The sequence below is a fragment of the Callithrix jacchus genome, chromosome 20 (assembly GCF_049354715.1).
Source record: "Callithrix jacchus isolate 240 chromosome 20, calJac240_pri, whole genome shotgun sequence".
Taxonomy (NCBI): Eukaryota; Metazoa; Chordata; class Mammalia; order Primates; family Cebidae; genus Callithrix; species Callithrix jacchus.
Genome location: NC_133521.1, coordinates 30,002,649 through 30,027,456, shown reverse-complemented (window position 1 = coordinate 30,027,456; position 24,808 = coordinate 30,002,649). Strand labels below are relative to the sequence as shown.

The window sequence follows — 24,808 nt, the reverse complement described above, 5'->3', positions numbered from 1 at the left end:
CTCAGGCTCAGGCGATTCTCCTGCTTCAGCCTCCCAAGTAGCTGGGATTACAGGTGTGTTGCCACCACACCTGGCTAATTTTTGTATTTTTGGTAGAGATGATTTCACTGTGTTGGCCAGGCTGGTCTTGAATTTCTTACATCAGGTGATCCACCCACCTTGGCCTCCCAAAGTGCTGAGATTACAGGTATGAGCCACCACCAGCCAAAAAGCCCGCATTTTTTTTTTTTTTTTTTTTTTTGAGACAGAGTCTTGCTCTGTTGCCCTGGCTAGAGTGGAGTGGCACGATCTCCGCTCACTGTAACCTCTGTCTCATGGGTTAAAGTGATTCTCCTGCCTCAGCCTCTGGAATAGTTGGGATTACAGGTCCCCGCAACCATGCCTGGCTGATTTTTGTATTTTTAGTAGAGATAGGGGTTTCGCCATGTTGGCCAGGCTAGTCTCCCTCGGACTCCCAAAGTGCTGGGATTACAGGTGTGAACCACTGTGCCAGGCCAAAATCTGCACATTTTAAAGGAACCAAATACTATGTATTTTGAGGTTTTGGAAACTGGTGTTACTTTTATTATTATTTTTTGAGCTGCAGTCTCACACTGTTGCCCAGGCTGGAGTGCAGTGGTACAATTTCAGCTCACTGCAACCTCCGCCTCTCGGGTTCAAGCGATTCTCCTGCTTCAGCGTCCTGAGTAGCTGGGATTACAGGTGTGCACCGCTGCACCCAGCTAACTTATTATTATTATTTGTATTTTTTTTTAGTAGAGACGGAGTTTCACCATGTTGGCCAGGCTAGTCTTGAACTCCTGACCTCAGGTTTTCCACTGGCCTAGGCCTTCCAAAGTGCTGGGATTACAGGCATTGAGTCACTGCACTGGCTTGGAACTTGGTTTTATCTTGAAATGTTGCAAATGATTATAAAGATACAGTATTTCTAAACTCACATCAACATCTTACCATATTGGCTAGCTTCTACTTGTCGTATGAGTGCCCTGGTGCAAGCGTTAGATGCATACCCTATACAGCAGGGGTCAGATGACTTCCTTCTGGAGGCCCCCCCTTTTTTTTCTTTTTTCTCCCCGTGCTCGTGTTCCCCAGGCCGGAGTGCAATGGCACAATCTCGGCTCATGGCAACCTCCGCTTCCTGGGTTCAAGCAATTCTGCCTCAGCCTCCCGAGTAGCTGGGATTATAGGCATGTGCCACCAAGCCCGGCTAATTTTTATTTTATTTTATTTTTTGTAGAGACAGGGTTTCTCCGTGTTGGTGAGGCTGGTTTTGAACCCCCAACCTCAGGTGATCCGCCTGCATCGGCCTCCTAAAGTGCTGGGATTACAGGTGTGAGCCAGTGCACCCAGCCCTTTCACTTTTTTTTCTGTGGCCTAGGCTGGAGTGCTGCGGCGTGATCACCGTTTATGGCAGTCTCGACCTCCTGGGCTTAAGCGATTTTCCTGCATCAGCCTCCTGAGTAATTGGGACCACACGTGCGCACTGCCGCTCGCCATTTTTTTTTTTTTGAGACACAATTTCACTCTTGCTGCCTAGGCTAGAGTGCAATGGGGCGATCTCAGCTCACTGCAACCTCTGCCTCCCAGGTTCAAGCAATTCTGCCTCAGCCTCCCGAGTAGCTGCGATTATAAGCATGCGCCACCACGCCTGGCAAATTTGTTGTATTTTTAGTAGAAACGGGGTTTCTACACGTTGGCCAGGCTGGTTTCGTACTGCTGATCTCAGGTGATCCACCTGCCTTAGCCTCCCAAAGTGTTGGGATTACAGGCATAAGCCACCGCGCCTGGCCTGCTCGCCTAATTTTTAACTTTTTTTTGTAGCGATGGGGTCACCCTACGTTGCCCAGGCGGGTCCCCAGTTCCTGGGCTCAAGCGATCCTACCGCCTTGGCCTCCCGAAGTGCGGGGAAGGCCCCTTGCAAGGCTAAGCAGAGAATGGTTTTCAAGTTAAAAACAAAGATAACCAAGGAAAAACTTTCCTCTGAATAACGAGATAAATTAGGGAAATCGCCAGAGAATGTGGTGCTGAGGTCACACAGACCGCAGCAATTCTGGTTGAAAGGGCAACGAGTCAGCTTAAAAGCGGGACAGGGGAAAACGAGTCCGTAGAGTTACACGAAGACGCTAGGTGAAGAGTCAGAGATAGCAGGCTTCGAAACCTGCTTGGCAGCTCCAGCCAGGGGGAAAGTCCAGCGAGGGACGGGAGCAAATCTCAAGGAGCAACTCCTGGCGTCAGAGAGGCAGTACTGGGAGCCGGTTACGGAAGAATCCGAGGCCAGGGCATTGGGCGCGGTAAGGCCGTGGGCGCAGAGTCCAAGAACCAGCAGCCGTTTCTGGCCTCACCCCAACCAAAACAAAATTCCGGGCGCGTCCCCAGCAGCTGACTCAGTCTGCGTGTAGCTTCGCCCACCACCTCCCGTGCCTCCGCCGCGGGAAGTAGTCCCCGGCGGCGCCGGCTCCAAAGGAAACCGAGGGAGGGAGCCTCGCGTCAGCGTGTGGGTCCAGGCAGCGGCGATCGTGCAGCCAATCCCTGGAAAGGAGGGCGTGGCTAGCTCAGATCCCGTGGATCCCTCCGCCTGTGGTTGCTGTGCTGAGGCCTCGAGAGCCGCCATTTTGGATGCTGAACCGTGATTCTGAAGTCAGAGTCTGCAGTGTTCGCACCTGGATTCGGTCCGGTGAGTGTGGCATCCTCGGCGTTAGAGGTCTCCGTCTTCCTGTCTCCTCTGTGCTACGGGTTTAGCGGTTTCTAGCTAGCGCTAGGTCCTGGGCTTCAAACGACTTCGGAGTAGGCAGTTGAGGAGAAAGGGAAGGATCATGGAAGTGGGGGGTCAGACCGGAGGTCAGGTAGTCGAGGGCCCGCGGCTGGGGAGGTTGCCCGGGCCGGGGTGGCGGGCGTCACATGGTCGCAAGCAGCTCGGGGGCCGCTGGTCATTGATACTTGGAGCCGCTTAACTTTCCCGCAGTCTTCTTGCCCCGAGGTGTGTTTTCCCTGGGGCGGAAACGCCGCGGCCTCGGCGAGGGCTTCTCGGCGACACCCCTACCCCGTCTCTTCTGGCCCGGAGAGACTTCGGGAAGGTCGGGGCCTCCAGTGCCGCGAGAGACGGTTGTCCCTGAGCCCGGTCCACTTCCGCCGGGCGGGATAGCCTCCTGTCCTTGTTCCTGGGCTGAGGGGCGGACTTGGGCCCACTTTGGCCGGAAAAAATTACATTTTCTTTCGCTGAAGCAAGCAGCGGTTTCTGCTCGCTTTCTCGAATCCCTGCGTGTGTGGTGAGAAGTCTTGGGAGGATCCTTGCGCCTCTCCTCTTTGTTATCTCGGCGCTTCTCCTCCGGGGTGCTGGAGGTGAGCACTTGGAATTCACCAGCATAAACTTTGAGGAGGGTCGGGACCCAGGAACTGTAGGTTAATTATGAAAGACACAGCAGCTTTACTCTGTATTAGTAAACTTAAAATCTGGTCTGGAACAAATCTTTAGGGGAAACTTGAATTTTAAAACCATGCGTAATATTTTAGCTTTTTATTTTTTATTATGGAAAATGTCAGGCAGACATGAGTATGATGAATCCTCTCATCCAGTTTCAAACACAATCACTTAATGCCTAACCTTGTTTTATCTATACCTCTCCCATGTCTGTAGTTTTCTAAGTTAATAAACTAATAGTTGAAATACATGTATATATATTTCCTTCTCCTTTCGAAGTAGAAGCCTTTTGGCTTTTGTACCTACAAGCCGATATTTCATGGAAATGTTGTTTTTTAGCTTCCTCAGAACTTCTGGGATAGGACTTGGTAATAGTCATTAGATGATAAAAGTGGCCAGGTGTGGTGGCTCACCCCGGTAATTCTAGCACTTTGGGAGAGCTAGGTGGGAGGATCACTTAAGCCCAGGAGTTGGAGACCAGCCTAGGCAACATAGCAAAACCCCATTCTAGCTCTCTACAAAAATAAAAAATTAGCCAGGGGTGGAGGCGCGCATCTATAGTCCGGGAGACTGAGGTAGGAGGATTGTTTAAGCCTGGGAGGTCGAGGCTGAGTTGGTAATTGAGTCACCGCACTCCAGTCTGGAGGACCGAGAGAGACTCTGTCTTAAAAAAAAAAATTAAAAATTAAAAAAAAAAGGCGAGGGAGGGGGTGGTTCTCTTTCCCAGGCTGGTGTAGTGGTTCAATTACTTCTCCCTGCAGCCTTGACTTCCCGCACCTCGGGAGTAGCTGAAACTACAGAGGCCCACACTTGGCTTTTTTTTTTGTTTGTTTTTGGGGGGGTGGGGGTTGAGGGGTAAGGGTATGGAGGGGAGAGATGGAGTTTCTTCATGTTGTCCAGGCTGGTCTTGAACTCCTGGGCTTAAGTGATCCTTCCAAAGTGCTGGGATTAGAAGTATTTTTGAATCCCCAGTGTTAGTGTTACATTTTAAAGTCATCCCGTTTCGTATAACTTATTTTTTAAATAGTGTAATTATTTTGTCCAAATAATTTTTCATTTTCCCTCTTTGTTCTTGTATGTCTGGGTTCTAAATTTTCAGGAGCTCCAGAATTTCTTTTTTTTGGGGGGAGGGGGAGGAAGGCAGAAAGGAAGGGAATAAGGACGGTAGGGAGGAAGGAAGGGATGAAGGAAGGAAGGAAGGGAGGAAGCGGGGAGGGAGGGAGGGAGGGAGGGAAGGGAAGAAAGGAAATCAAGCAATGAAAGAGACATTGCCGACCTGGATCTAGAGGTTTACAAGTTGATTTCTTTTTTTGAGAGAGAAGGAAAGAAATAAATAAGTAAAGGAGAGGAAGAAAGAGGAAGAGAAAGAGGGAGAGTAAATGGAAATATTGCTTTATTTTGAAAAAAATTGGGTATTAATAATGGCCAATCAGTGTTTCATTTAAACTAATGGGTAGGTGTGATGTGGTATTGACAAGAATGTATATTTTGTGTATTTGAAGTGGAGAGCTCTATAAATATTTATTAAGTTTACTTGTTCTGGATCTGAGTTCGAGTCCTTGATATCCTTATTAATTTTCTGTCTCATTGAATCTATGTCTCCTATCTGGGTGTTAGGATCGTTAGCTCTTGTTGTTGCATTGATCCTTTTACCACTATATCTTTGTTGCTTTAAAATCTATTTATCCGATATGAGAATTGCAACTCCTGCTTTTTATTTATTTATTATTTATTTTTGCTCTCCATTTGGTTGGTAAATCTTTCTCCATCCCTTTGTTTTGAGTCTTTGTGTATCCTTGCATGTGAAACAGGTCTGGATGTAACATGCCGTTGGGTTTTGGCTGTGTCTTTTGATTGGGAATTCAGTCAATTTAAATTTAGGGTTACTGCCATTTGATGTTGACTGGCTGTTTTATCCATTTGTTGGTGTAAATTCTTTATGTTGGTGCTCTTTACTTTTTGGTGTATTTTTAGAAAGGCTAATACTGGTTGTTTCTTTCTGTGTGTAATGCTTCTTTCAGAAGCTCTTGTAAAGCAGGCCTGGTGGTAATAAAATCTCTGAGTTCTTGCTTGTTCATAAAAGATTTTATTTTTCCTTCAGTTGTGAAGCTTAGTTTGGCTGGATATGAAATTCTGGGCTGAAGGTTCTGTTCTTTGAGGATGTTGAATATTGGCCCCACTCTCTTCTGGCCTGTAGAGTTTCTGCTAGGAGATCTGCTGTAAGTCTGATAGGCTTGCCTTTGTGGGTAATCTGACCTTTCTCTCTGGCTGCCCTTAGTATCCTCTCCTTCGTTTCAACCCTGGTGAATCTAAAGATTATGTGCCTTGGGGTTGCTCTTCTTGAGGAATATCTTTGTGGTGTTCTCTGTATTACCTGGGGTTGAATGTTGACCTGCTTTGCTAGTTTAGGAAAATTTTCCTGAATAATATCCTGAAGGGTATTTTCCAGCTTGGATTCATTCTCTCCGTCGCATTCAGGTACACCTATCAAACGTAAATTTGGTCTTTTCACATAGTCCCACATTTCTTGGAGACTTTGCTCATTCCTTTTTATCCTTTTTTCTCTAATCTTTTCTTCACGTTTTATTTCATTAAGTTGGACTTTGACCTCTGATATCCCTTCTTCTGCTTGAACAATTCGAGTGTTTAAACCTGTGCATACTTCTCGGAGTTCCTGTATTGTATTCTTCAGTTCCATTAATTCACTCATACTCCTCTCTAAGTTGTCTATTCTCAATAGGATTTCATCAAACCTTTTTTCAAAGTTCCTAGTTTCTTTACGTTGGGCTACAACATGTTCTTTTAACTCACCGAAGTTTGTTATCCATTCCTTGAAGAGTGATTCTGTCATCAGGATGCGCTCGTTCTCCATCAAGCCTTGTTTCATTGTTGATGTGGAACTGTGATCATCTTTAGAGGGAGAGGCGTTCTGACTTTGAGTATTCTCAGCTTTTTTACGCTGGTTTCTTCCCATCATTGTAAATTTATCCTCCTGTCGTCTTTGAAATTACCAACTTTCAGATTAGGTCTCTTGAGTGGACGTCCAGGTTGTTAGTTCCCAGGGCCAGAGCAGCCGCGTTAAAACTGATGGTGCTTTTCTGCCCAGGATTCTCCTGTTGGGCTTCCTTCTTGTGTCGGTAGTAGGCGACTCTGCCTTCCCGGGGCTCCAAACCTCAGAAGGGGAACCTGTCCCGTTTACTCTGCGCTGAGCACTGTGTTTCCACCACTGGGGGATCTTCTGCTCCGTGAGCGACCAGACTTTGTCTGAAAGTGTGGAGTCCTCTAGTTCTCCGCGCCTTCCCTGAGAGCTGCAATCCCAGGATGTTAGCGATCGGCCATCTTGGATCGTTCTCCAGAATTTCTATATCTAGTTTATTTGATTTAAGCTCTGATTCTTGTAAAATAATCAGAATCAAGTTCCAGGATTTTACAATAAAACTGGAAAACAAAGTGTAGGATAATCATTCCAAATGCAGGAAAAGGAATATGCTCGTGAATACTTACGTCAGCATTATTTATGTGGTACACATGTCAAAAGTTTGGGGAATGATAAGAAAATTATTACTGAGTGGAATATTGGACAGCGTCGACTATACACAGTTTTAGACTGTAGCCTGATATAATGAGGATTCTATATTGTTGAGTCCATGAGTACAGCTTTGCAAAAATACACCTTAAAAAACATTCTTGGCCGGGTGCCATGGCTCATGCCTATAAATCCAGCACTTTGGAAGGCCTTGGTGGGCAGATCACTTGAGGTCAAGAGTTCAAGACCAGCCTGGCCAATATGATGAAACCCCACCTCTACTAAAAATACAAAAAAAAATTAGCCAGGTGTGATGTTGCGCACGTGTTACCCCAGCTACTTGGGAGGCTGAGGCAGGAGTATCGCTTGAACCCTGGAGCCAGAGGTTGCAGAGTCAAGATCATGCCACCGCACTCCAGCCTGGACGACAGAGCCAGTCTCTGTCTCAAAGAAAGAAAGAAAAACACTTTTGGGGACAGGCACTGTGGCTCATGCCTGTAATCCCAGCAGTTTGAGAGGCTGAGGTGGATGGATCATGTGAGGTCAGGAGTTTGAGACCAGCCTGGCCAACATGGTGAAACCCCATCTCTACTAAAACAAGAAAGGGTGTGGCGGCAGGCACCTATAATTCTAGCTAGTTGAGAGACTGAGGCAGGAGAATCACTGGAACTCAGGAGGCAGAGACTGCAGTGAGCCAAGATTGCGCCACTGCACTCCAGTCTGGGCGACACAGTGAGACTCTGTCTTAAAAAAACAAAGAAACAGGCCGGACATGGTGGCTCACACCTGTAACCCCAGCATTTTGGGAGGCTGAGGTGGGCAGATCATGAGGTCAGGCATTCAAGACCAGCCTGACCAACATGGCAAAACCCTGTCTCTACTAAAAATACAAAAAATTAGCTAAGCGTGGTGATGGGCGCCTGAGTACCTGTAATCCCAGGTACTCAGGAAGCTGAGGCAGGAGAATCGCTTGAACCTGGGAGGCAGAGATTGCAGTGAGCTGAGATCTTGCTAAGGCACTCCAGCCAGGTCAACTGAGCGAGACTCCATCTCAAGAGAAAAAAAAAACACTCTTGGTAAAAGACACAGCGAGTTTTCGATAATGTTTTTATGTCAATTGTACTGAGAAACAAGATAAAGATATTTTCATAATGCCTGTGCATTTCAGTATTTATAGCTCCTTCAAGAAAATTTTGATGGTCTCTGAATTCTGAAGCCTTATTTTCTTGTGAATAACACATGATGCTGTTGGTCTTACAGTCTCCCCCCCCCGCCCCCTTTTTTTTTTTTTGAAGACGGAGTCTTGCTCTATTGCCTAGGCTGGAGTGTAGTGGCACCATCTCGGCCCACTGCAACCTCTGCCTCCTGGGTTCAAGCGATTCTCCTGTCTCAGCCTCCTGAGTAGTTGGGACTACAGGCCCGTGCCACTATGCCTGGCCTATAGTATTTTTAGTAGAGATGGGTAGTATATTGGTCAGGCTGGTCTTGAACTTACCTTGTGCTCCACCTGCCTCTGCCTCCCAGAGTACTGGGATTACAGGCATGAGCCACTGCACGCCTCCCAGTCTTCTTTTTAAATTAAATTTTCAGTCTTAATGAGTTTGGTCAGTGAAGATTTGATTATAGTGGGAAAATACACAGTAAACTTTGTACTACTTGTACATGAAATGCTTCTGATGGAATTGGAGCACCAGGCATGGTGGCTTATGCCTGTGACTCTAGGCCTTTGGGAGGATGAGGCAGGACGATTGCTGAGCCCAAGAGTTGAAGACCAGCCTGGGCAACATAGCAAGGCCCCATCTTTATTAATAACAATTTTACAAAATATAAAAGGATTTGGGCTGTAGTATCTTGGAGATGTGTCCTGACACCCCATTTTGTCTCTTTCTACTCTGTCACATCTTCATTACTGCAATACAGTGGTCATACCCAAATCTGTTTGTATCACTTGTTTTGTAAGAAAAAGATATCAGATGCTGGGCGCAGTGTCCTGTAATCCTGGTACTCTAGGAGGCCAAGGCCAGTGGATCATTCTGAGGTCAGGAGTTAGACACCAGCCTGCCAATGTGGTGAAACCCTGTCTCCACTAGAAGAAACCTAGCTGGGTGTGGTGGCAGATGCCTGTAATCCCAGCTACTTGGGAGGCTGAAGCAGGAGAATCCCTTGAACCTGGGAGTTGGAGGTTGCAGTGAGTCGAGATTGCACCATTGCATTCCAGCCTGGGCAAGGAGAGTGAAACTCTGTCTCAAAAAAAAAAAAAAAAAAAAAAGATCAGAATAAATAAAATAATACATTTCAAAACCAAAAGTTTTTGTACATATTGCAGTGTCTGTAGCCACTCTTTTCTTTTTTTTTTGAGACGGAGTTTCACTGTTGTTACCCAGACTGGAGTGCAAATGGCATGATCTCGGCTCACTGCAACTTCTGCCTCCTGGGTTCAAGCAATTCTCCTGCCTCAGCCTCCCAAGTAGCTGGGACTACAAGGCACGCACCACCATGCCCAGTTAATTTTTGTATTTTTAGTAGAGATGGGGTTTCACCTTGTTGACCAGGATGGTCTCCATCTGTTGACCTCGTGATCCACCCACCTCAGCCTCCCAAAGTGCTGGGATTATAGGCGTAAGCCACTGCGCCCGGCTTGTAGCCACTCTTGACCCTGCTCTCTCCCCTCCTCACTTGGTACTTTTAGAGCTACAAACACTAAAGCCTTTTTTTTTTGGCTACTTTTAACTACTGCTACTTTGAATAGGCTTTCAGGGTCATTACCTCTGGGCAGCTTTACTCTTTTGGGCAGCAACTCTGATTCATTTACTCCCCCAAATATCCTAAGAAGAAGGACTCATTCCATGGTTTTACTTTGCTTATTCTAGATGAGGCTATCTAGCTCCCAAAGTCTCAGCTAGCTGAGTGATAAAAGAGAGACTGGATGGGTTTGCTGTACCAGTTTTAAGAATTGGAGTAAAGTGAAGGATTGGAAGGTGCAAGAATGGCACATGAGGCTGCTGATTCGTGTGACACTAATAAAAACAATGGTGTTACACTAATATTTATGTATGTAAACAATAGAATACCAAGAACTAGTATTGTGGTCACTAGTTCATAACCATTTTTTAGGGTTTATGTTACAATTGCTTATTTGTCTTACTGTTTTTATGTCAGCTATACCCATTTGATTGTGAACCCCTTGAAAGCTAGGGAAGCTCTCATTTAAATGTCTTTTGTAGACAGTGGCTTAGCACAGTGTTTGGTAGAATAGCACTCAACAAATATTTGGTGAGTGAGTGAATGACAGTAAAGATGTTGAAGCACAGAGTGGTTTTAGAGTAACCTCTGAATCACAAAAATAATTTTAGATTACTTACTGGACAGTGTTAGTATGTGATGTGTATATAATCACATATGTATGAAAATTTATTCATGTTTGTTAATGTATATGTAAACAGTAACTGTTGACTACAATATTTTGTTAAGTTTTAGATTATTGTCTCCAAAATTAATGTTCCTAATCATACAAGATAACGAAGTTTATATTCTGTTTAGCTTTGGAAACAGGTTCAAATTTTGAGATAGTAATTAAGTCAGTCTTTTGTTTTAAATTTATTTTTAGTCTAATGACTTATTTAATGTACTGGTAATCATATTCTTATTTTACAAAGAAACTAATCATTAAAGACAATGACAGTAAACCACAAAAGTAATAACTAAATCTTAGTTATTCTAACTATAAATAAGAATCTGCTGAAGAGGAGTTGAAATCCTCAGTACTTGACAAAATGGTTTAGCAAATTGTTTTTCTTTCCTTAAATCTAAAACAAGATTATGTAAATTCGTAGAACTTTTTTAAAAGCATGTGACTTTTAATTAAAGTTTCTACTAATTAACATAATATATGAGTGATAGCTTTGTACAAATACTGTGCTAGGCAATGTGGGAGTGACAGTGACATGTAAGAAAAGTTGAAAGGCTGGGTAAGGTGGCTCATGCCTGTAATTCCAGCACTTTGGGAGGCTGAGGCGGGAGGATCACCTGAGGTTGGGAGTTTGAGATCATCCTGAGCAACATGGAAAAACCCCGTCTCTACTAAAAATACAAAAATTAGCCAGGTGTGGTGGCGCATGCCTGTAATCCCAGCTACTCCGGAAGGCTGAGGCAGGAGAATCACTTGAACCCTGGAGGTGGAGGTTGTGGTAGTCCAGATGGGCCATTGCACTCCAGCCTGGTTAACAAGAGTGAAACTCTGTTTCGAAACAAAGAAAAAGAAACAGTTGCAGTCCTGCAGTGAGATTGAAACAGATTAATCAAAATTGTTAAAGGTGGGGGAAGATACAAAGCATATCTTAAACATTTTATTTTAACATTAAAACACACACAAAAAGGCTAGCTAATCTTTAGACGAAGAGCTAAGACTTTTTAAAATATGGGTACTTTGGAATTTGTTTAACAAATGTTTATATGATGCTTGTTGTATACATATAACACAATATCCTGATTTCTTTCTTTTCTTTTTTTTTTTTTTTTTGATACAGAGTCTTGCTCTGTCACCCAGGTTGGAGTGTAGCGGTGTAGTCTTGGCTTACTGCAACCTCCACTTCCTGGGTTCCAGCAGTTCTCCTGCCTCCGTCTCCTGAGTAGCTGGGACTTCAGGTGCTTGCTACCATGCCCGGCTAATTTTTTTATTTATAGTAGACAGGGTTTCACCATGTTGGCCAGGATGATCTGTCTCCCAACCTTGTGATCTACCTGCCTCAGGCTCCCAAAGTGCTGGGATTACAGGTGTGAGCCACTGCACTCGGCTGTGCTTATACCATTTTTATTTAATTATGTGATTTTTGAATGTTTGAGTTTAGGTCTGCATTTTATTATTTGTTCTTTTCTCTCATTTTTGTTTCTGTTTTCCTGCTTTTGGGGCTCTTTGAACACATTTTAATTTCTAGTTTAAAATCTGTTTTGTTTTGGTTTTTTTGCATAGTTTTTTTTTTTTTTGGAGGAGGGGGTGATGGAGTATCACTCTGTAATCGAGGCTGGAGTGTAATGGCGAGGTCTTGGCTCACTGCAACCTCCGCCTCCTGGGTTCAAGTGATCCTCTCACTTCAACCTCCCAAATAGCTGGGACTACAGATGTGTGCCACCACACCCAGGTAATTTTTATATTTTTAGAAGAGATGGGGTTTCACTATGTTAGCCAGGCTGGTGTCAAACTCCTGACCTTGTGATTCACCTGCCTTGGCCTCTCAAAGTGCTGGGATGACAGGCGTGAACCACTGCACCCAGCCTGCTTTAAAACCTCCTTTGCAGTTTTCTTTTTTCTTAAATGCAGCTTTGCTCTTGTTGCCCAGGCTGGAATGCAGTGGTGTGATCTCGGGTCACTGCAACCTCCACTTTTCTTTCAAGCGATTCTCCTGCCTCAACCTACCAAGTAGCTGGGATTACAGGTGCCCACTACCTCGCCCAGCTAATTTTTTTTTGGTAGAGACAGGGTTTCATCATGTTGGCCAGGCTGGTGTCGAACTTCTGACCTCAGGTGATCCACCTGCCTTGGCATCCCAAAATGCTGGGATTACCAGGGGTGAGCCACTGTGCCCAGCCAGCAATTCTTTTAGAGCAGGTGTGCTGGTGACAAATTCTCTTACTAGTTTTTCCTCATCTGAGAAGACTTTGATTTCTGAGGGATATTTTTATTGGATACATATTTTGTTTGTTTGTTTTTGTTTTTGTTTTTTTGAGACAGAGTCTTACTCTGTCACTAGGCTGGAGTGTAGTGCCGTGATCTCGGCTCACTGCAACCTACTCCCTAGTTCAAATGATTCTCCTGCCTCAGCCTCCCAAGTAGCTGGGATTACAGGCATACACCATCACGCCCAACTAATTTTTGTATTTTTAGTAGAGATGGGGCTTCACCATGTTGGCCAGGTCGATCTCCATCTCCTGACCTCGTGATCCGCACACTTCAGCCTCCCAAAGTGTTGGAATTACAGGCATAAGCCACTGTACCTGGCCCTAGATATATAACTTTACGCTGACAGTTCTTTTCTTTCAGCACTTTAAAAATGTTGTTTTGCTTCCTTTTAGTCTCCCTGGTTTCTGAAGTGAAATCTACAGTCATCTAATATGTCCCTTGTAGGCAATGCATTGTTTTTCCCTGGCTGCTTTCATTATTTAAAAAAAAATTGTCTGCCGGGCGTGGTGGCTCACGCCTGTAATCCTAGCACTTTGGGAGGCTGGGGCAGGTGGATCACGAGGTCAGGAGTTCAAGACCAGCCTGGCCAACATGGTGAAACCTTTCTCTACTAAAAATACAAAAATTAGCCAGGCATGGTGGTGTGTGCCTGTAGTCCCACCTACTTGGAAGGCTGAGACAGGAGAATCACTTGAACACAGGAGGCGGAGGTTGCAGTGAGCCGAGATCGCGCCATCACACTGCAGCCTGGGCGACAGAGTGAGACTCTGTCTCAAAAAAAGTTTGGTTTTTAGCAGTTTGATTATGAGTCTGGACATGAATTTCTTTAGGTTTTGTCTGATTCAAGTTGGCTGAGCTTTTGGAGTCTAATCATTTAATATATTTTGCTAAATTTGGGAAGTTTTCAGGCAGTATTTTTTCTTTTCTTTTTTTTAAATTGTCAGATCTTAAAAAGGTAGTATTTTAAAAAATATTCTTTTATTTATTTATTTTTTTTTTTCGAGATGGAATTTCGCCCTTGTTACCCAGACTGGAGTGCAATGGCACGATCTCGGCTCACCGCAACCTCTGCCTTCTGGGTTCAAGCAAATTCTCCTGCCTCACCCTCCCGAGTAGCTGGGATTACAGGCATGCGCCACCATGCCCAGCTAATATTTGTATTTTTAGTAGAGACGGGGTTTCACTTCGTTGACCAGGATGGTCTCGATCTCTTGACCTCGTGATCCACCCACCTCGGCCTCCCAAAGTGCTGGGATTACAGGCGTGAGCCATCGCGCCCGGCCAGAATATTCTTCAAGAATAAAAATATTCTGGCCGGGCGCGTTGGCTCACATTTGTAATCCCAGCATTTTGGGAAGCATAGGCAGGTGGATCACGAGGTCAGGAGATCAATACCATCGTGGTCAATGTGGTGAAACCCCCATCTCTAGTAAAAATACAAAAATTAGCTGGGTGTGGTGGTGCATGCCTGTAGTCCCAGCTACTCAGGAGGCTTAGGCAGGAGAATTGCTTGAACCCAGAAGGCGGAGGTTGCGGTGAGCGCAGGTTGTGCCACCGCACTCCAGCCTGTGTGACAGAGCGAGACTCTGTCTCAAAAAAAAAATTATTTCTCCTATCCTTAAGGGATTTAATGACCCAACTGTCATTAAGACATTAAGACTCCTTGCTCTTGTCCTACAGATGTGTAAGTCTTTGTTCACTGTTTTCAATTTTTTTGCTTTTTGTTTTTTTTTTCTATTTTGAGACAAAATCTGATCATATTGCTCAGGCTAGTCAGCTAAACAAGGCTCATGGAGTCCTGCCTCAGCCTCCCGAATAGCAATAATTAGTTCTAAGATTTGATTCCTCTTTATGTCTTTACTTTATTATCTTTCCATTCAAAAGAAATTTGCCTTAGTTGTTGCAGTGTGTGTGTGTATGTGTGTATTTTTTTTTTTTTTTTGACAGAATCTTGCTCTGTTGCCCAGGCTCTAGTGCAATGGCATGATCTGAGCTCACTGCAACTTCTGCCTCCCAAGTTTAATCGATTCTCCTGCCTAAGCCCCCTCAGTAGTTGGGACTGCAGGCATGCACCACCACACTTGGCTAATTTTTGTATTTTTAGTAGAGGAGGGATTTCACCATTTTGGCCAGGTTGGTCTCGAACATCTGACCTCAGGTGATCCACCTGCCTTGGCCTCCCACAGTGTTGGGATTACAGGTGTGAGCTGTCATGCCCAGCCAGCATTTTTATAGTAGCTGCTTTAAAGTCTTTGTCAGTTTTAATTCCAACATTGGTGTTAGTTGATGTGTGAGTTGAGATTTTCTCAGTGGGTATTTCACTCACTCTCTGTCTATACCAGTGCTCCCTTTTCTAATTCCTCAAGCCAGGACCTGAGAGTTCTTGATGCTCTTTCTGTCTGCTGATGCTCTTTTCTGGGTTTCAGGCTGCTGTGCATCCAGGCCAGGGAACATCAGAGTGAAAAATGATAAACTGACTGCCAGTTTATTGGTACTTCAAATTTTAGTCTTCTTTGTCCATCTGCTGTTATTTTTGAGAGTTCTCAAATAGCTGCTACATGCATTCTGTTCCTGTTTTACAGCTTCATTCGGTGAAAGAGACATTGAACGTAGAATCCTGTTGCTTATATTTTTTACTTCTGTTTTTAAGGACTACCCATGTTGCACTAAGTAGAGCTGTTTAATTCTGTCTGCTGCATAGTATTCTGTCATGTTCTTGTCAGCTTTTATCCGTCCTTTTTTTTTTTTGACACAGGGTCTTACTCTGTCACCCAGGCTGGAGTGCAGTGGCATGAACACAGCTCTGCTGCGTTGATTTCCTGGCCACATTGAGCCTCCCACCTCACCATCCCAAGTAGCTAGGACCACTGACATGCACCACCATGCCTGGCTAATTTCTAAATATTTTGTAGAGACAGGGTCTTGCCATGTTGCCTAGGCTTGTCTCAAAACACCTGGCCTCAAATGATCCTCCTGGCTGGACCTCCCAAGCTGGTGGGATTATAGGCAAGGACCACTGTACTTGGCCTCATGTCCTCTTGAAATGGACACTTAGCATTCTTCCATCTCCTTCCTACCACAAAATGCATACTCGTGTCTTCATGGTGCTATGTACAAATTTCTTTGGTGATGTATGTCCAGGAATGGGATTGCTGTGTCTTAAAGTATATGGATAGCTTTCATTAAAGCATACTTTTCTTTAAATACTGCCAAATTAGTGTCTAAAATGGTCATATCTATTTATTTATATTGCCCAGTATTTGAAATCTTACTTCTAATTTTTGCTAGTCTCACAGGTATAATCTTATCTTTGTTAACATATTCACTTCTAGGATTATACAAAATAGTATATGAAAACTTGAAGAATAACTTTTTAGGTTATCCTTCTCTTAGAAATGTCACTGTTCACTTGACAAGTTTGGTGTATCCCTGTTAAGCTGGAGTAATTGTCTGCCAAGGGCAAGATCTTTGTAGGACTCAAGATACTCAGGAATATTTTTTGTGCCTTTCTAAATCTAATTACCTTATTAATTATGTGTATATTGAGTAATTTAACTGTAAGTTGGATAATATTCCCTAGGTTAATGTCTTCTAATTTCAGTCACTGCAGATAAATAAGTTGTGTGGGAGTTGATTTCTTACCGTGATTATATAATAAAGGCCTTGAGGTACAGCAGTCCTCCCTTGATCCATGTTTTCACTGTCTGGGGCTTTAGCTACTTTGGTCAAGTGTAGTCTGACAATATTAAATGGAAAATTGCAGAAATAAACAGTTCATAAATTTTAAAATGTGTGTCATTCTTAGTAGCGTGATGAAATCTTGTGCCATCCTGTTCATCCCACCTGGGATGTGAACTACTTTTTTGTCCAGTATTTCCCGCTATGTATGCTACCTGCCCATTATTCACTTAGCACCCTGGGATATCAGATAGAAAAACATGGTACTATGTATACGATTCGGTATGATCTGCAATTTTCAGGCATCCACTAGAGTCTTGGAACATATTCCCCCTTGGATAAGGGGGTACTACTCTACTTCATAATGGCAAAGATGGTTATGTATTAATAGAAATATTCTTACCCAAATATGTATAAATACATTTTTGTAAATATTCATTAATTTGGAGTATATAAGAAAAAATACTGAGGCTTCCCTTCAACTTTACTTTCTAGAGTTAATACCGTTAAAATGTTAATACCTGTTTTTATAGGCCCCCTTCTCTATGCATTTATATGCGTCTATAAAGTAGTATTATATAATGTAGGCTACTTTAGTTTGATTTAAAAAACAAAAAAATATACTGGGAGGCTGAGGTGGGTGGATTACTTGAGGCTTGGAGTTCAAGACCCACTTGGCCAACATGGCGAACCTTGTCTCTACGAAAAATACAAAAAATTAGCCAGGCATGGTGTTCGCGCCTGTAATCCAAGTTACTTGGGTGGCTGAGGTAGGAGAATAGCTTGAACCCAGGAGGTGGAAATTGCAGTGAGCTGTGATTGTGTCACTGTATTCTAGCCTGGGTGAGAGTGAGACTCTATCTCAAAAACAAAACAATAAAAACAACACATCTGCCTGGTGCAGTGGCTCATGCCTATAATTCCAGCACTTTGGGAGGCTGAGGTGGGTGGATCACCTGAGGTCGGGAGTTCAAGACCAACCTGGCCATCATGGTGAAACCCCATCTTTTTTACTTTTATTTTTTTAAAGATGGGGTTTCACCATGTTGGTCAGGCTGGTCTTGAACTCCCAACCTCAGGTGATCCGCCAGCCTCGACCTCCAAAGTGCTTGGATTACAGGTATGAGCCACTATCTTTAAAAAACAAAACACAAAAAAAAACCCATGTCTTAGAGCTCCATTTCATTTATTCAGCAGTTATTATCTGAGTGCTTGCTTTGTGCTAAAATGTTTTAGAATGCTACATTACTTTAAAAAAACAAAACAAAACTATTGCTGTACAAAGATTAGCCAGGTATGGTGGTGCACACCTGTAATCCCAGCTACTCCAGAGGCTGATGCAAGAAAATCGCTTTAACCGGATCAAGGGTTGCAGTGAGCCAAGATTGTACCACCACCCTCCAGCCTGGGCAACAAAGTAAAGACTCTTTCTCAAAAACAAATATAAAAAAAAAACCCAAAACAAAACAAACTACTGCCATATATCCCATAAAATGAATGTGTCTTAATTTGATCAGTTTCTAATTGTTGGAATTTAGATGATGTCATCATTCTACGTTCCCCTTGGTATACATGTGAATGTGAATTGTTCTTCAGGATAGGCATTTAAACTTAGATTTTTTTTTTTTTAATATTGAGACAGGGTCTTGCTCTGTTGCCCAGGCTGGAGTGCAGGGGTGCAGTCACAGCTCACCATAGCCTCAACTTCCCAGGCTCTAGTAATCCTCTTGCCTCCTTCACCTCCCAACTAGCTGGGACTATAGGCATGTACCTATAGTCACACTTGGCCAGTATTTGTAGTTTTGGTACAGTTGTAGTTGTACCATGACATTGCCCAGGCTGGTCTCACTGCTGAGCTCAAGTCTCTGCCTCCCAAAATGTTGAGATTACAGGTATGAGCTACTGCTCCTGGCTAAACTTGGAAATTTAAAAGAGTGACCTTGAGAGGTGTTGCCAATTTACATTTCCAGCAGGAGTTTGAGAATGCACCAGTTTTCTCACTCATCATGATCAAGTATATAATCTGTTGCAGATTTTCCCCCAAATATTGCTTACCTTTTAGTGTTATTTTATAGTTTAAGTTTTTTTTCATATAAAATAATTTTTATATCTCTTTTTAAAAACACCTATCTCCATTATAAAGTTGTTTTCTTTTTTTCTGAGACGAAGCCTCACTCTGTCACCCAGGCTGCAGTGCAGTGGCATGATCTTGGCTCACTGCAACCTCCACTTCAGGTTCAGGTAATTCTCCTGCCTCAGCCTCCTGAGTGGCTGGGATTACAGGTATGTGCCACCACGCCCAGCTAATTTGTTGTATTTTTAGTAGAGATGGGGTTTCACCATGTTGGTCAGGCTTGTCTTGATCTCTTGACCTCGTGATCCACCCACCTCGGCCTCCCAAAGTGCTGGGATTACAGGCATGAGCCACCGTGCCCGGCCTAAAATATTCTTTTGTTTCTCCTAAACATAAACTATTAACATATAACTATTCTTTTATGTTTATCCTAATATGTTAATATTAACAATTATTATATATAATGTAGTGTAGTTACATGTTAATAGTTTTGTTTTAGCTCTTAAGAATTAAAAAAATTTAGCTGTGGTGAAAAACACATGGCAACATGACAATTTACCAACTTACCGATTTTTAAGTGTAGAGTTCAGTAATGTGTACTCACATCGTTGTGCAGCAGATCTCCATTACCTTTTCACGTTTTGTAACTGAAACTCGGTACCCATTAAACAATTCCCTATTCCCCCTACTCCCTATTCCCCCTACTTCCAGACCCTGGTAACCACCATTCTTCTCTCTGTTTCTCTGAATTTTAGATACCCCACGCAAGTAGAATCTTACAGTATTTGTTTTTTGTTACTGGCTTATTTCACTTACTGTGATATCCTTAATGTTCATCCGTGTTGTCACATGTGATAGGATTTCCCTTCCTTTCTAAGGCTGATTAGTACTCTGTTGTATGTATAGACCATAATTTGGTTTATTCCATATATCCCTCCGGGGTTGTTTGGGTTGCCTCTACCTCTTGGCCATTGTGAATAATGCTGCTGGGAACATAGGTATGCAAATAACTCAGTAAAGCTCCGCTTTCAGTTCTTTTGGTTATATACCAGAAGTGGGATTTCTAGATCATATGGTAGTTCCATTTTTTAATTTTAATTTTTTGAGGAACTGCCATACTGTTTTTCTGTAATGGTTGTAGCATTTTACAATCCCACCAACAGTGCACAAGGGTTCTATTTTTCTCCACAGCCTCCTTAGTACTTGAAATTTTCCTTTTTTTTTTTTTTTTTTTTTATGGTAGCCATCCTAATGGGTGTGAGGTGGTATCTCATTGTGATTTCATTTTGCTTTTCTCTAAAGATTAATGATATTGGCACTTTTGTTACGCTTATTGATCATTTGCGTATCATCTTTGGAGAAATGTCTATTCAAGTTTTTTGCTCAATTTCTAAACACGTTGTTGTTATTGAGTTATATGAGCCCTTTGTATGTATTAGCTCTTGTGTTTTTGTTTGTTTTTGAGACAGAGTCTTGCTCTCTCACCCAGGCTGGAGTTCTGTGGTATGTTCTCACCTCACTGCGGCCTCTGCTTCTGGGGCTCAAGCAATCCTCCTGCCTCAGCGTCCTGAGTAGCTGGGACCACAGGTGCATGCCACTGCGCCTGGCTAATTTTTGTATTTTGAATTTTTTGAAAAACTCTTTTACATTCTCTGTCTGTTGCCCAGGCTGGAGTGCAGTGGCGCAATCTAGCCTCATCATAGCCTCTGCCTCCCAGGTTCAGGTGATTCTCCTGCCTCAGCCTCCTAAGCAGCTGAGACTACAGATGTGCGCCACCATGCCTGGATAATTTTTGTAGTTTTAGTAGAGGTGGGGTTTCACTATGTTGGCCAGGCTTTTCTTGAATTCCTGACCTTGTGATCCACCCACCTTTGCCTCCCAAAGTGCTGGGATTACAAGCATGAGCCACCGTGCCCAGACAATTTTTGTATTTTTTGTAGAGATGGGATTTTGCCATGTTATCCAGGCTGGTCTTGAACTCATGGGCTCAAGCAGCCCTCTTACCTTCGCCTCCCAAAATGCTGAGATTACAGACATGACCTATTTAGCTTTGTGTTTTTTCCAGACAGAGTTTAGCTCTTGTTGCACAGGCTGGAGTGCATTGGTGTGATCTCGGCTCACTATAGTCTCTGCCTCCTGGGTTCAAGCGATTCTCTTGCCTCTGCCTTCTGAGTAGCTGGGATTAGAGGCATGCATCACCACACCCAGCTAATTTTTGTATTTTTAGTGGAAATGGGGATTCTCCATGTTGGTCAGGGTGGTCTCGAGTTCCCTACCTCCGGTGACCTACCTGCCTTGGCCTCCGAAAGTGCTGGGATTACAGGTATGAGCCACCATGCTTGGCCAGCTCTTTTTTTAATCTGAAAATTGTTTTTTTTTGTGAGTATGATAGGCTGAATAATGCTGTAATGTATGTATATATCACATTTAATATATATATATATACATTCAGTGATTTTTTTTTTTTTAATATTTTTTTTTTTTTTTTGTGGCTGGGTGAGGTGGCTCATGCCTGTAATCCCAGCACTTTGGGAGGCTGAGGTGGGCGGATCATGAGATCAAGAGATCAAGACCATCCTGGCCAACATGGTGAAACCCTGTCTCTTCTAAAAATAGAAAAATTAGCTGGGCATGGTAGCACACGCCTGTGGTCCCAGCTACTCAGGAGGCTGAGGCATGAGAATCGTTTGAACCCAGGAGGCAGAGGTTGCAGTGAGCTGAGATTGTGCTGCTGCACTCCAGCCTGGAGACAGAGCAAGACTCTGTCTCAAAAAAAAAAAAAAAAAAAAAAGAGAAAAAAGAAATTTTTTTTTTTTTTTAAATTTTGAGACAGTGTCTTGCTGTTTTGCCCAGGCTCAAGTGCAGTGGCATGATCTTGGCTCACTGCAGTCTCTGCCTCCTAGGTTCAAGCGATTCTCCTGTCTCAGCCTTCTGAGTAGCTGGGATTACAGGTACCCACCAACACAGCTGGCTAATTTTTATGTTTTTAGTAGAGACGGGGTTTCACCATGTTGGCCAGACTCATCTTGAACCCTTGACTTCAGGTGATCCACCTGCCTCGGCCTCCCAAAGTGCTGGGATAACAGGCATGAGTCACTGCTCCTGGCCTAAAATTAAAGCTTTTATCCAACAATATTGTTGCTGGATTTTCTCAGCTGTGGAGTTTTTTTGTTTGTTTGTTTTTTGAGACAGATTTCTTTCTTGTTGCCCAGGCTGGAGTGCAATGGCACTATCTCGGCTCACCACAGCCTTCACCTCCTGGGTTAAAGTAATTCTTCTGGATTCTCCTGCCTCAGCCTCCTGAATAGCTGGGATTACAGGCATGTGCCACCAGGGCCGGCTAATTTTGTATTGTTAGTAGAGACAGGTTTCTCCCACGTTGGTCAGGCTGGTCTTGAACTCCCGACCTTAGGTGATCCACCCACCTAGGCCTCCCAAAGTGCTGGGATTACAGTTGTGAGCCACTGACCTAGGTCAGTTTTTTTTTTTTTTTTTTTAAGTATTATTGTTTGTGGTTTTCCTAGTAGAATATGTGTTCCTTTGAGGACAGGGACTGTACCTTAATTTACGCTTTTAATCTCCAGCATCTAGCCAATGTCTGACACATACATAATCAGTAAATACTTTGTGTGGCTTGAACATAATTCAATTAATGGATTACAGATACTTCATGACATAAAAGCCCTGTTTTCACCTGGGACCTGGGTTAATTCCTACATATACGGTAAAGGCTTTTGGGGGCAGTTTTAAAGAAAAACCCACTGATGTTTTTTTACTAGTGGTTAATTCACTAGTAGACAAATACTATTGTTAGTGTTCTTTCTTTGGTGCTCTTTTGATTTGTCTGTCCTTTGGTTACTTTGTTTGACCTAGCTTTTGTTTGAATACTACATTTTTGAGTCCAGAATTTAAATTTAGAGAGATAGAAATTGTGCTGTTTTGAACTAGAATGCACAGTAGTCAATGCACAATGGTATACCCTAAAGTCTTGCGGGTAGAGTGGGGGTGGTTTTGTTGACTGTAACTCTGCTATTCAGTGAAGTTCCTGGTAAAGAGCCTTCTGTTGTAGAATTTTGTAGAGCAGTTATTTTTCTTGGACTTTTCACCCCTTTGTTTAACTTGTACGTGAGTAAATGTTAATGATATATCTGTACTCTAGTGCACTAGCTTTTCCCCAAAGACCAAAACTTAGTGGCAGGATTTGGGGAGTTAAGATGAAAATTTTTCTTTCTTTCTTTCTTTCTTTCTTTTTTTTTTTTTTTTTTGAGACAGAGTCTCACTCTGTCACCCAGGCTAGAGTGCAATGGCATGATCTTGGCTCACTGCAACCTCCGCCTCCCCATTTCAAGCAATTCTCCTGCCTCAGCCTGTGGAGTAGCTGGGATTACAGGCATGCACCACCATGCGCAGCTAATTTTTTTTGTATTTTTAGTAGAGACAGGGTTTCACCATATTGGTCAGGCTGGTCTTTATCTTCTGACATTGTGATCGCCCATCTTTGCCTCCCATATTTGCTGGGATTACAGGTGTGAGCCACCACGCCTGGCGAGAATATATTCAATTATGGGTCTGAATTTGATAATCTTTCCCATTATTTTTTTAAATTGTATTTTGGAGAAGCAGGGAACCCTTCTGCTTTTTTGTCTTTTTATCACTCTACCCCTATGCCAATATCTAGGTATTTATTTCATCTGTCACCAAATTCTTTCAGCTGTGCTTTCAAAGTAAATTTCAAATCTAGTTGCTGACACTGCTAACCACCCTGGTCTGAGCTATTACCATCTTTTGTCTGGATGATAATAATAGCCTTCCCGTTGGTCTTGCTTCCAGTATTATCCTTCCCCAATCAGTTTTCTATACAACAGCCAAAATGATCTGTAAAAAATGTGAGTTATATCATGTCGTTTTCCTGTATTAGTAACACACTCTGGTTTATTGTTTCAAGTAATTCACCCATAAGAGGTGTTAGTTCTTGAACTAATTTTGACTTGAAAATAGACATTGTGCTTCTTCCCTTTCTAGGAGAAACAGTACAGCATGCTGGGCTCTGGATTTAAAGCTGAGCGCTTAAGAGTCAATTTGAGATTAGTCATAAATCGCCTTAAACTTTTGGAGAAAAAAAAAAGTGAGTAGTGCATGATTGCCTTACCTTTTTTCCCCCCAAAATACATCACTGGATGCTAGCACTCTAGTACTGGATCTTTCAGTGTAGTACTATGAAGTCTTAGGAATCATATCTTTTTTTGTTGTTGCTTTTGTTGAGATGGGGGTCTTACTCTGTTACCCAGGCTGGAGTGAAGTGGTGTGATCTTGGCTTACTGCAGCCTCTACCTCCTGGGTTTAAGCAATTCTTTTGCCTCAGCCTCCCGAGTAGCTGGGATTACAGGCGTGTGCCGCCACACCTGGCTAATTTTCATATTTTTAGTAGAGACGGGATTTCACCATGTTGGCCAGGCTGGTCTTGAACTCCTGACCTCAAAGCCATCCACCTGCCTCAGCCTCCCAAAGTGCTGGGATTACAGGTGTGAGGCACTGTGTCTGGCTGGGGATCTTATCTTTTTTTTTTTTTTTTTTTTTAATTTGAGACGGAGTTTTGCTCTTGTTACCTACCTAGGCTGGACTGCAATGGCGCGATCTCGGCTCACCGCAACCTCCGCCTCCTGGGTTCAGGCAATTCTCCTGCCTTAGCCTCCTACGTAGCTGGGATTATAGGCACGTGCCACCGTGCCCAGCTAATTTTTTGTATTTTTAGTAGAGATGGGGTTTCACCATGTTGACCAGGATGGTCTCGATCTCTTGACCTCATGATCCACCCGCCTCAGCCTCCCAAAGTGCTGGGATTACAGGCTTGAGCCACCGAGCCCTGCCCTTATCTTTTAATCTTTGGATACATTTCTGCCCTTTGTGACTAGTCAGACTGAGTCCCTTGGTTGCAGAGAAAGGGACATGCTCTGTTGTTAAGGAATTAGGTAATCTGACTCCTGAGTTGGAACTGTTAAGCCACAGGAGCTCTATTTTCTCACCGAGTCAGAATAGCAATTTCTACAGTAGATGGGATGGGACTAGGTTTGTTAAGGGAGAGGAGCTAGGATATAATAGAAACACCCAGTTCTTCCTGTTGAGGGGAGATTGGCCTGTAGGCCAGATGCCAGTGCTCTACTGCTATGAGATTGGAGTGGGATCTGTGTCATAGCGGAACTGGCCCAGAAAGCAAGGAAGGAGATTGCCGACTATCTGGCTGCTGGGAAAGATGAACGAGCTCGGATCCGTGTGGAGCACATTATCCGGGAAGACTACCTTGTGGAGGCCATGGAGATCCTGGAGCTGTACTGTGATCTGCTGCTGGCTCGGTTTGGCCTTATCCAGTCTATGAAGTAAGATACTATGATTAAAAGATCTAAATCATTTCTGGAATTTGAAAAAGGAGTGATATGG

General features: G+C 43.4%; 1 protein-coding gene across 8 annotated transcripts in view; it reads left to right on the top strand.

Annotated features, from left to right (window-relative positions):
• IST1 (IST1 factor associated with ESCRT-III) overlaps positions 1 to 24,808 on the top strand; it is a 79,851-nt gene that overhangs the window by 44,500 nt on the left and 10,543 nt on the right. For 4 of the 8 annotated variants that reach the window (XM_078357646.1, XM_035282246.3, XM_078357647.1 and 1 more), the window contains 2 exons: positions 23,396 to 23,498; positions 24,567 to 24,747. In XM_078357646.1, coding sequence (XP_078213772.1) covers positions 23,411 to 23,498; positions 24,567 to 24,747 — 269 coding nt within the window. In that variant the 5' untranslated portion in view covers positions 23,396 to 23,410. Of the gene's footprint in view, positions 1 to 2,586; positions 2,675 to 23,395; positions 23,499 to 24,566; positions 24,748 to 24,808 lie in introns of those variants that run through there. The other 4 variants (XM_008986155.5, XM_035282245.3, XM_078357649.1 and 1 more) reach the window with 2 other exon arrangements.